At 34.8% G+C, this 13007-nt stretch overlaps 1 protein-coding gene across 1 annotated transcript in view; it reads right to left on the bottom strand.

Annotated features, from left to right (window-relative positions):
- Nucleotides 1-13007, bottom strand: part of LOC106137047 (facilitated trehalose transporter Tret1-like) — an 86795-nt gene that overhangs the window by 18726 nt on the left and 55062 nt on the right. Inside the window, exons 3-4 of the mRNA XM_060951833.1 lie at nt 8694-8867; nt 5280-5433 (exon numbers count right to left, since the gene is read on the bottom strand). Coding sequence (XP_060807816.1) covers nt 5280-5433; nt 8694-8795 — 256 coding nt within the window. The 5' untranslated portion in view covers nt 8796-8867. The remainder of the gene's footprint in view (nt 1-5279; nt 5434-8693; nt 8868-13007) is intronic.

Genomic DNA, 13007 nt, shown 5'->3' with positions numbered 1-13007 from the left:
AGAAAAAAGGGACGAAGACGCTGACAACAACTGGTACAAAATAATGTAAGCATAAAGCAATGAAATCGCGCTTTAAATAACATCTCTCGATAAATATTATTGATTCCGACTGTACTTACATTGACTTACAGCATTCAAGTCGCGGTTTGATTGTAATCACTGGGTGTGGAAGGCTGAGTACAGTTCGCAAAACAAGTATATCTAAGTCGTTACAATGTAACGACTTAGATATACTTGTAACTATGTCATAGTGCCTTGTGGTTCTCGGAAATTTAGAATAAGATCACTCCATATCTTTCCCATGGATCTTCTTAGAGATAGATAGATGATGGGATTCTTCTTGTAAGCGATGGGCTAGCAACGTATCATTATTTGAATCGGACTGTCAACATTCAGCTGTGAAGTTTAATGATGGAATTAAAATTTAAATCTTAGAGACAAAAAAAAATCTAATCCTAAAAGAAGAATCCCAAGTTTGCCTTTCCCTTGATGACTTTTATAATCCAATATTTATGCACTAGCTTTTACATGCAGTTACGCCTGAGAAAATTAAGCGCTATCTACACGCTCGAATCTAGCGCCTACTACAAAAAGAATACAGGTTTTTCGCAAATCCCACGGAAACTATAGTTTTTACAGGGATGAAAAGAGTATCCTGATGAGTAGAGTCTAATTGTAATTTTTAACCTACTTTAAAAAAAGAGGAGGATCTCAATACGTACGTAAGAGTTTGCTTTAGCGATAAGTCCGCCTTTGTACCTTATTACCTGTGTTTTTTTCTGTTTTTGTTTTTCTAATGGTGCAATAAAGACTATCTATCTATCTACGTATTTGATTTTTCGTTCTAATTGTTTTGCCAACAGTACTAGGCTATAATTACCATACGTCGCAGACGCGAATATGATAGTATACCACAGATAATTACGATGTAGAATGATATACAGCTTAATAGTCAGTTACGATCAAGATATAATTGTTATATAACCATACATTTCTGGCTATAAACATAATTAGTTGTGCCCGAATCTTCTTCCGCGTGGAATAGTTATTTTGGGCATCATTGAAGCCCTCAAGGATGAATAATTTTCCCTGTTTTTTGTTAACATATTTCATTTTTTCTTTGCTGCTTATAGTTGCAGCATGATGTTATATAGCCTAAAGCCTTCCTCGATAATTTTTTCAATTCGAACCAGTAGTTCCTGAGATTAGCGCGTTTAACCCTTAATTTGATATAGTCCGGTGTGACGGACACTGATTTAAAATAAATCCTGCCAAGTTTTTATTTCATTTTCATTGATTTCTAATCGATTAAATGTTTATTTATACCATAAACAAATAGTAAAAAAAAAGTAATGATTGTGGGAACATTGCATTATGTCAATTGGGACGCAAAATGTCTGCGAAAAGGCGGTCACTTGTTTTGCTCAAGGTATTTATAATTATTTTTCTTATTTTTTGTGGAAAAACGAATTGAAATATAGATTTATTTATTAGATAATAAACATTTCTATCATTATTTACAAAAACATACGCACTTTATAACATTTTTATGGTGTTTATTTGTAACTAAAATGTTTTGTCCGTCACAGCGGACATTGCTAATTGTATAGAAAAGTACCACTGTATTACTATGTCCGCTGCGGCGAACAACGCCAAAATGTGTGTGCTTCTGCTTGTTGGGTTAAGGTTCTGAGTTTGCATTTTTTTCTTTGCCAACAGCCTAATCGCGCATGTAAAATTATTGCTTTAGTGCCGAATGAACATGCACCTTCCGATGCTAGCGAAATATCAGATTCGGAAACTGAATTGCATGACGCACGTACTAATTCTTCCACCCCCCTGTCTTCTCTTGCACCATCTATTGCATCTTCCCTTGCTTACGTAACAATAGATACATCCGACGACGAAGAACTCCGAAGATGCTGATATTATCTACCAGATTCTATCGAGCGCGAAATTGGCGAGTCCATTTATGAATATGTTCCATCCCTATCTGCTATTCCTTCATTGCTTGCAACGCCTATAACACCAATAGCTTCTTCATTACCACCCCAAAAAACAAGTTCTAGGAAACCACCCACAGTCAAAGCCAAAAGACCAAAACAAACCAATAAATTTCAGCTGACTTTCAATTGGAGAGTAGCTCAATTATGTCACCAAGCGACAATAGAAAAGGGTGAGGAGGATGATTACATAGACCTGCTTGAAGATGCTTCACCTTTGAGTTTTTTCACCTTTCTTTCACCTTTTTTTTTCTCAAGATATTTTTATGGACCACCACACCATGGAAGAAGGACGCTGCAGGTTCTGCCAAAAGAAAACTGTCATGTATTGCATAAAATGCAATACACAACAGTTTTCATTTTCGTGACAGGAAAAGCCCTCAGAAATTGTTTTTAAAATTTTCGTACAAAATAAACTGTACTTCGGTATCAATTACTTTGTTCTAAAATGTTCTTTTCTGTATTTTTCTTTAGTAAAAAAATAAAAATAACTATGGTTTTTATTTTCCGTATTTTGGCAATGTCCGCCTCAGAGAACATATAAATCTGACCATGTATTTCACAGTAATTGGCAAGGTCCGCTGTGACGGACACCTGTTTTCCCAGCAGTGGGCTATTGTAGAATTGAAACCACAAAATTGAAATATTCATATATTTTGAATATTTTTATCGGTGCCAAATTAAGGGTTAAACAAACAAGCTCTTCAGTGAGTATTGATAGGAAACTAATATTAAATGAAGGTTAATGATACTCTTAGTTATTATATCGACTAAATGTATCTACGTTTTGTTATCGCGCGAAAAACAATCGCTGTTTCACTTTTCACTACGACGTAAAACGGGACAGAGATAGTTCTGCTTTTTGGCTTGATGATGGAATTGAGATTCAAATAGTGACAGGTTGCTAACCCATCGCCTGAAAGAAGAATCCCACGTTTATAAGCCTTTACTATTTGAATCTTAATTCTATCATTAAGCCAAATAGCTGAACGTGGCCATTCAGTCTTTTCAAGACTGTTGGCTCTGTCTACCCCGCAAGGGATATAGACGTGACCATATGTATGTATGTTTTTCATCTTATGACGATGATGATGACTTATTGTATAAAAGTAGACACTGATTGACTAACCTTCACGAAATTTGGAGAGGAACCTAACCTGCTTTGAATCATGATTCCTCACGATCTTTTTTTTCTAATCTACTACTACTAATCTACGTAACTCAGCAAAGCGTCATTGATACTTACGTGGGCGAGGTGGGATTTGAACATGTACTCTTTATACGCATTACGCATTTTAATCGGGCTATATCGATTTCACCATCGCCGCTTCAAATTCTACTATTTCCAAAACCAAATGTCCCGTGACGTCACTCGTTCCTATCACACATTGACACTAATTATCTACCTTAAGTTAAGTATCTTATAGATTTTTTGTTGTAAGACTTCTTTATACAAAGATAGTTCCAAACAATAGAGTCATATATTTTAAACTAATATGTTAAAGTGACATCATTTTGAAATATTTAACAACATTAAGGGACTTTACATTTTATATTACACCTAAGTCTGAAATTTACATACATACATTCATTCATTCATATAATCTCATCTTTATCCCTTGCAAGGTAGACAGAGTCAGCAGTCTTGAAAGACTGATAAGCACGTTCAGATGTTAGACTTAATGAAAGAATTGAGATTCAAATAGTGACAGGTTGCTAGCCTATTTCCTGTAAGAATTCCAAGTCGCCTTTAACGACATCCATGGGAAAGATATGGAGTGGAAATGATACGGCAAATCAACTTTAACGTCTGAAATTTATTTTTACGATAAACAAAGTTAAGTATCGATAAAACGGCGCATCAGTTTTCATACAACAATTAATTACACACAAGTTACGTATTTTTTTCCATAGGTGTAGGCAAAGCCAAAGAAACCTTTCATTTGCATACTTCTTTCGCTTCATCCACTTTCATCCTTCTCTCTATTTAAGTTGACAGTGGAAATAATTTAAACATTATTTTAGTTTAAAAAAACAAACTGAATGAAAGTATTCATATTTTAAAATTCGAATAAAAATACATTCGATATTCAAATAGAAATATTGGAAACATATTACTCCGTATTTCGTTCCGACATATTCCACAATGCACGTTCCTTTTGTGCGGGCAGCGCGGACAAATTAAATGGTTGCCTCCACTGGAAATAATATCCAAGAAAATGGGGCTATGTTTGTTTTCCGGGTTATAACTTTCAGGGTAAACAAACGTTGCGATTTTATGCGCTGGATTATCATATCACTGGCATCCATGTTTTCGCAATTTGCACAGACTATATTTTATTTAAATGAAAAGGGTATTTGTTGGAGCTTTTAAGCTTTATTATAATAGATATATGGTTTTTTTTAATTTGACGTAATAATATGATACAATAATTATAAAAACGAGGCCGTGTGGTTCTCGATATTTTTTCATAATTGTTGTATAAAGGACCATTGCATATCTTTTCCATAGATGTCGTAAAAGGCCACTAAAGTAAAGGCTTAATAAGCTTGGGAATCTTTTTGTAGGCTTACATACATACATAAATATAATCACGTCTTTATCCCTTGCTGGGTAGACAGAGCCAACAGTCTCAAAAAGACAGGTCACGTTCAGCTGGCTATAGGTTTATGATGGAATTGAGATTTAAATAGTGACAGGTTGCTAGCCCATCGTCTACAAGAAGAATCTTAAGTTAATGAGCCCTTAGTCGCCTTTTACGAAATCCATGGCAAAGATATGGAGTGGTTCTATAACTAAAGTGCCGAAAATCACACGGCATATAGGACAATACATACATACATATAACCACGTCTATATCCCTTGCGGGGTAAACAGAACCAACAGTCTTGAAAGGACTGATAAGCCACGTTCAGCTATTTGGCTTTAAGATAGAATTGAGGAAATAGGACAATATAAAGAATATTATCAAGAGATTAAGTAAAGGTACATACATACATACATATCGTCACGTCTATATCCCATGCGGGGTAGACAGAGCCAACAATCTTGAAGAGACTGAATGGCCACGTTCAGCTATTTGGCTTAATGATAGAACTGAGATTCAAATAGTGACAGGTTGCTAGCCCATCGTCTAAAAAAGAATGCCAAGTTTGTAAGCCTATCCCTAAGTCGACTTTTACGAAATCCATGAGAAAGAGATGGAGTGGTCCTATTCTTTTTTGTATTGGTGCCGGGAACCACACGGTAAAGGTATTAATACAAATTTGACTTACCCAATAAACTTAAGCTGGCTATCCAGCTGGCCTGCTGGTCGCTCACTGGGAACCTCAACCTGGACTCTTGCATGGAGTCCAGGGCTGGTGACATGTAACCCTTGCTGAGCCCAGCGGCGAACGGCCCGAGCGAGACGGCGAGAGCGGCTAGTATCTGAGGAAAAGAGATAGCGTTAATGTTGAATTCAAGCAATGAGATTTTCGTTTTGTTGCTTAGTGAAAAAATAACGAAAAAGAAAAATAATTATTATCTTAATATGTACATTATTATACCTCTTGTAAGCGATGGGCTTGCAAACTGTCACTAATTGAATCTGAATTCCATTTAAAAGTCACACAGCTTAACGTGACCTTTCAGTCTTTTCAAGACTGTTGGCTCTGTCTTCACCGCAAGAGATATAGACGTGATTATATGTATGTATTTAAAAATAGAAAGTGTGTTAAAATTTCTGGGTCATGATTTATTTAGTTTAGATTCTAAAAAAATCAGGTAGAGAAAGGTGTGACAATGTAACTATATTGACTATTCTTCTTCAATTTTTCACAAATAAATATCTCCGTATCTTAAATGATCACTATAAATGTTCCATATTGTAGTGTCAAGATATATAGGATGTTACATTACCCACTACACGTATAGCAACACAGTCGATCAATGTTACCAACACCATGTATGTGAGAATGGATTCGTAGTGATGTGCGAGGTAAGTTATCGATATCAAAACTTAAATTTATTTTAATCCAATAAACACATTTTTCAATATTATATACTGACAAAATAGTATTTAGTTGTCGATAAAGGTAATTATTATTAAGAAAAAATGATAGTATAAGTTTTTAAAATCACAATAACTGAATGACGGCCTTTGTGGCGCAGCGGTAGTAAGCTTGTCTGTGACACCGGAGGTCCCGGGTTCGAATCCCGGTCAGGGCATGATGAGAAACGAACTTTCTCTGACTGGTCAGAGTCTTGGATGTTTATCTATATAAGTATTTATTATAAAATATAGTATCGCTGAGTTAGTATCTCGTAACGCAAGCTTCGAACTTACTTCGAGGCTAACTCAATCTGTGTTATTGGTCCCGTATATATTTATTTATTATATAAACGAAAAAGTAACTAATGGACTAGACATAGATAGATATTTTACAACCCTAAATAATAAAACGCATTTGTGCCGTAAAAGGTTTAATATTTTAGCAATTTAATGCACATTATTATCTTGAATCTTGAAAAGGCTATTAGTTAAGACATTGACGGTCCAATTAAGATAGTTTTCTGATAAGATCGAAACATTTTATTAGATAGAAGTGACATCGAATTATCGATGTCGATAATCTAGAACACCTGTCCCGTCACTATGCACTCTATCTGAAAGCGTCGACTAGATTGTTTCGAACATTTCGTCGGGCCAATGACCGACACACTGCCTCACATTCTATATCTGGTCACAATTTATACATTACCACTCCGACAGGACAATTTCGACCTATTTACGATCACCATAAGGGAAATAGGAAAGCATTTAAATTTTCAGAGACTTGTCCATAGAATCTGTACGTGTCATATAGAATGAATAATGCCGCCAAATTAACATGTTTAAAGGTACCGTACTTTACTATTTTATTTGGTTCTGGCAACTAACAAACAAATCGATGTCAATGGAACAAAATTCTTATTTTGAAATTTGGAACTACGTTGGCGAACTAAAAATATAAAAAGAAACTAAATGTACCTACCTACAAAATAATAGGCTATTACACTCTTTTTTGAAAACTGTTTTAAATCAATCCTGAGACTGTGTTATACCTATAGAATTTTTATTAAAATTTTTTGAAGCCGAAAAGTGCTCTAAAAACGATTTATTATTTATGATTTTGTATTTTCGCGCGAAAACGCCATCCGCCATGCTGTTTTGACTCGTGACGTCATACTTTTAGTAAACAATACGGCTCTACGTAAGACTAAAGTAAAAAGATTTTTGTAATAATGAATTACAATACATATTGTTGGTGTCTTGTTCCTGAATGCAAGAATACAAGTATAAAAACACCAGAAAAATTGTGGATTCCACTGCCAAGTGATATTAAAATGAGAAACCATCAACGTATTAATCCTCGGTAGATTTATATTGTCTGCTTTCACAAAACCGTCTTCCATGATTCTATTAAATTATTAAAGAGTAAAAACCCAAAAACGTGATAGAAATTTTAAAATTTCAAAATAACCAGAGCCTGACATCATCAATATGTTTTCGATTCGATATTTGTTTACTAAAAGTATGACGTCACGTCAGTACCCAACATGGCGGATAGCGTTTTCGACTTTTGAAGAACAGATTAAAAAAGATGATTTTTTAAATTGAATTATAAAATCCATATTGCACTTTTATGAATAATGATCGATGTTTTTCTTTTATTTTTTACAAAATCTATAAGATACGTGCATTTTTATATTTTTTTTTACATGGTGTAAAATAGCCTATTTTTACCTAAAACATATATTTAAAAATAGAACATTCCCAATTTTAACGGCATTGTTCAAATACATAATGTCTTCGTGACTTTTTTTTGTAAATAGAACGTTTATTTCCGCAGTTTGGCAACATGTTGGAATTGGAATCACTATCGTCTGATATTTTGTTTCCCGAATTGCGACAGAACGTTGAACTCTGGTATGACGTAGGTATACATTCTTATTTTTTTTTTACTAAATTCCAATCATACTTATACACACGCCATGTTTTTAGTCCTTAGGAGGGCAACAGAATAGGTACTTCGAACACAAGGCTTAAGGCCACATTTAGATTTGGATGGCTCAATGGTGAAATTGAAATCGAAGAAAGGCCTTTTTTTTTAATTGTGTCTTTGGGAGATTTGGTATGCAATTTTTTTTAAATATTATTTGTTTTTGCATGCGTTAGCTCATCCATCACACAAGACCCAGTCCAATTAGAAAAAGTTCGATTCTTATCATGCCCTCGCCGGTATTCGAACGCGGGACCTCAAGCTTCACAGCATGTATAGTTCCTGCCAAATATTCTTTGTATATAATATAATTCTAATTTAAAAAGCCGTGTGATTCCCGGCACCAATCAAAAAAAAAATCGAATCACGCCGTTTAATTCCCATGGATATCGCAAAAGGCGACTAAGGGATAGGCTAATAAACTTGGGATTCTTCTTTTAGGCGATGTGCTAGCAACCTGTCACTATTTGAATTCCAAGTAATTAAGCCAAACAGCTGAACGTGGCCTTTCAGTATTATCAAGGCTCTTGGCTCTGTCTACCTCGCAAGGGATATAGACGTGATTATATGTAGGTATGTGATTCAAAAAGCCATTTAATGGATTTTTAGCGGTATTCTTATTAGTCGTTACTATACTTATATAATATTTTAATAAAAGTTACTAACCTGTCTTCTACATGTCCCTCTCCCATCATGAGGTCTCATGATCATGATCCTCGTCTCTGGGCTGATGTTCGTCATCTTGTCGAATGCCACCTTCTCACACATATACACTGATTTCGATACAAATTAGAAAAAAAAAAGAATTTTTCAAGCCGCACCCGGTACTGGCAGCGTAATCTGCAACAAAAGAAAAAAAAATATGAGATATATTTGACGGCCTCTGTGGCGCAGCGGTAGTACGCTTGTCTGTGACATCGGAGGTCCCGGGTTCGAATCCCGGCCAGGGCATGATGAGCAAAGAACTTTTTCTGATTGGCCTGAGTCTTGGATGTTTGTCTATATAAGTATTTATAATAAAATATTGTATCGTTGAGTTAGTATCTCGAACTTACTTCGAGGCTAACTCAATCAGTGTAATTTGTCCCGTATATATTTATTTATATTTTGGTTACCCCTAAAATAATTCTAAACCTTTACATGAACGACCTCATACAAACCACAAACATAGGTAACCTTACATGTAACATATTTTTTGCCTTAAACAAACAAAATGGTACCAAAAGCCATATTCAGCTACAATTGAAATCAGAAATATCCATCTTGTTAGAAGAATCACTATGATTCCCTTCGCTTCTACGCTTTTTTCGGGACCAAAAAACAAAACACTACTTACATAAAATATATTGCAAACAATCCAATAAACTGTCGTCTAGGACTTAATAAATTAAAAAAAAACACTATATACTCTATACTATACAACCGCAAAAAAAAAAAACACAATATATTCTATACTAGGTATGTACAACCGCGCACTACAAAAGATAAAACACAACTAAGATATCTTGATCATTGACGACTATTATACTGATGGACATCAAAACAATCAATTGTTAGGTAGGGCATGGGAGTAATGCAATTGTAGTGTTAAAATGTATTTCGTAGAGCGCGCAATCGTAAAAATTGGTGACTAATTTAAAAATGATCGAGTAGAAACCTACTTAAGGTATTGATATAAATTCGTTGTATTTTATGGTGAATATAAAAGTGAGCGTGTGGTTCCCGGTAATAATAGAAAAAAAAGATATCTTGTAATCTTTCATATGGATGTCGTAAAAGGCGACTAAGGGATATGCTTATAACTTGGGATTCTTCTTTTAGGCGATGGACTACCAACCTGTCACTATTTGAATCTCAATTCTATCATTAAGCCTATCAGTTGAACGTCATCTATCAGTCTTTCAAGACTGTTGGCTCCATTGGCTGGCGGCCCCGCAATTGATATAGACGTGATTATATGTATGTATCGTATATAAGTAGCTATTAAAATTAAATCGATTTATATATAGCTATATAAAACACATTTATAATTGTCTAAGAAACATTACATAACTTTTGTTTATCAACGTATAACTATAAATAACAGCTGCTCTTAAGTGATAAATAATTATATGTATTTTTTTTCTTTCATTTTTACCTATTAATATATCCACAGTACTAATATAGTGAATTAACTCAAGATTGATGTGAAATCCTAACAGACAGACTGACTCTCGCATTTATATTTATATCACATTCACAAATCTGTCACCTTTTTCTTGCAATGTAAGTACTCAAAAAAAAATTAAAATGACAATTCTACCGCGCTCCACATACAATAATTACTCTTAACATTCTTTTAACAATAAAGCTTAAAGATGGAAGGAAAATATAACAAAATGCGTAATCTCTTGTAAGATAAGTCAGTTATTGTTCTTAATTACTCGGGTCGCTTTGAAAAGAATGACTGACTGACTGACTCATTTTAGGTACGCGTCGATAAGCGGTAAGTCAGGTAGAGAAATTCCGTGGAGTTCTAAGGAAATACTTGAATTTAGTTGTGTAAAAAATATTGCGTAATTTTAGTTACTAAAGCTAACTTTGTCAACAAAATTTTAACATATAAATAAAGCTTCCATCAAAAAAGTGAACAAAAATATTAATTAAAGAATTATTAATATCAAATCTTTGTCCCTTGCGGGGTAGATAGAGGAGTAGGTAGTATTAAAAAGTTAGCAATATTTATTACCGATTTTCAGAAAAGGGGAAGGGTGAAAATGACGTCACTGCTGTTTACGGGTCAAAAGCATGTATGTAAGAATTATGTAATACTAGAGGCCGCCCGCGACTTCGTCCGCGTGGAAACCCTATCAATCCCGCGGGAGCTACATGTTATTCTGGGTCTTCAGGTACCTACATACCAAATTTCATCGTAATCGGTTCAGTAGTCTTTGCGTCAAAGAGTTAAATATTCATACTGACATACTCACAAACTTTCGCATTTATAATATTAGTAGGATTGGTTAATGTTGCAGGTGCCTGAATGTGCAATATGCAGGTTCCCTCACGATACAAGTTTTATTTGGTTTATATTCATTGGTACCTAATATAATGACTATGGTCGGATTTGAAGCTGTACATCATGCCTTTTCATTCGGTCACCTTAACCGTTAAACCATCGACGTCTGGGAATTATTTTGGCTTAGTAAAGACGATAGAAAGTCAATGCTAGTAAGCTCTTGAAAATTCCATTCATTTATAATCACGTCAATAACCCTTGCGGGGCGGACAGAGGCAGCAGTCATGAAAGACTGATTGCCTGACAATGTATTCTCTCGTCCACATTTCTATTCTAAGTTTGGATAGTTGTGAAGTTGACGTTGTTGAAGAAAATGCTGCAGTGCAGTTTGTTACCGTTTCTTCTGCACTTAGAAGCGGCAGTAAGCTTAGTTTTGGGTAATTTATTTGATGTCAACCAATGTTGTGAAAACAAAAGATTTGACAATTATTAAGCGATATGAATTGTCCTATAATAATGATTAAAATTTTGAAATTGAATTTTTTTTCAATTTTCACTGATAGGCCACACATTGGTCCTATTCTATTTTGCCGAGAACTACACGGCACGAATATGGAAGACTAGTATTTGGCATTTCATCTTAAACCTGTAATCCAGTGTTAAGCTTGTATTAGCTTAAGCTTGTGTAAGGGTTAAGATAAGATAAAAATAATCTGTGTTATGTGGTCTTATGAAAATTACCTATTGAGAAGATAAAACGTTGTTTTGTAAACAAGATTTTTCAAGTCATGTGCCGTGTGGTTCCCGGTATCAATATAAAAAAGAATAGAACCACTCCACACTCTATCCCATGGATGTCGTAAAAGACGACTAAGGGATAGGCATATAAACTTTTAGGTGATGGGCTAGCAACCAGTCACTATTTGAATCTCAATTCGGTCATAAAGCCATTCAGCTGAACGTGGCCTATCAATCTTTTCAAGACTGCTGGCTCTGTCTATCCCGCTAGGGATAAAAACGTGATCATATGTATGTATGTATGTAAATTTTTAAGAATAAGGTACATTCGATGGAAATACAAGATGTTCCTATAGAAAAACAATTGTACTGCCTCATAACATAACGTAAACCAAGAATGGTGTCAATGATACACCGAAATTTGTTTTAGACGCCCAAGGTTTCATGTCGGATGTTGTATTTATACTGGACGGATATTAGAATTAATTATGACGTTCATTTGATGGCTTACATCCAACTCCTAACAATTTAATTCTGTCTAGTTTTACTCAGTAGTAAATTAAATGATTTTTTTATGACACATTTCGAATGTCATCTACATATATGTATAATATACATACATATAATCACGTCTATATCCTTTGCGGGGTAGACAGAGCCGACAGTCTTGAAAAGACTGATAGGCCACGTTCAGCTGTTTGGTTTAATGATAGAGTTGAGATTCAAATAGTGACGGGTTGCTAGCCCATCGTCTAGAAAAGAATCCCAAGTTTGTAAGCCTATCCCTTAGTCGCCTTTTACGACATCCATGGGAAAGAGATGGAGTGGTCCTATTCCTTTTTTGTATTTTTGCCGGGAACCACACGGCAAATATTTGCTTGGTTCTGCATTTATCATAGACCGTGTGGCTTCTGACTAAGCACAATTCATGAGCAAAACATGAAACATAAGGAGACGTATCTTATTACCTTTTTTATCAATGAAACTGTGATTTTAAACATGACGAATCAGTTTTTGTTATGACAATAAGAGTGCTTATCATTGATAATGTAAGTGAATCTCATCTCAACTAATATATTAAACGCGAAAGTAAGTTTATATGTTTGTTTGTTCTCTATATACGCGTTATCAACCGAAAAGATTGCATATGCGATGAGACCGCCTTTTCTACTGTTTACTATCTTCAGCTTCGTTCTCTGTAAATTTTCCCGGTTTTATAGATTAAAAAAAGAAGTATTCGATAT

This window comes from Amyelois transitella, chromosome 26 (genome assembly GCF_032362555.1).
Source record: "Amyelois transitella isolate CPQ chromosome 26, ilAmyTran1.1, whole genome shotgun sequence".
NCBI classification, from domain to species: domain Eukaryota; kingdom Metazoa; phylum Arthropoda; class Insecta; order Lepidoptera; family Pyralidae; genus Amyelois; species Amyelois transitella.
This window is presented reverse-complemented; position numbering and strand designations above follow the sequence as displayed.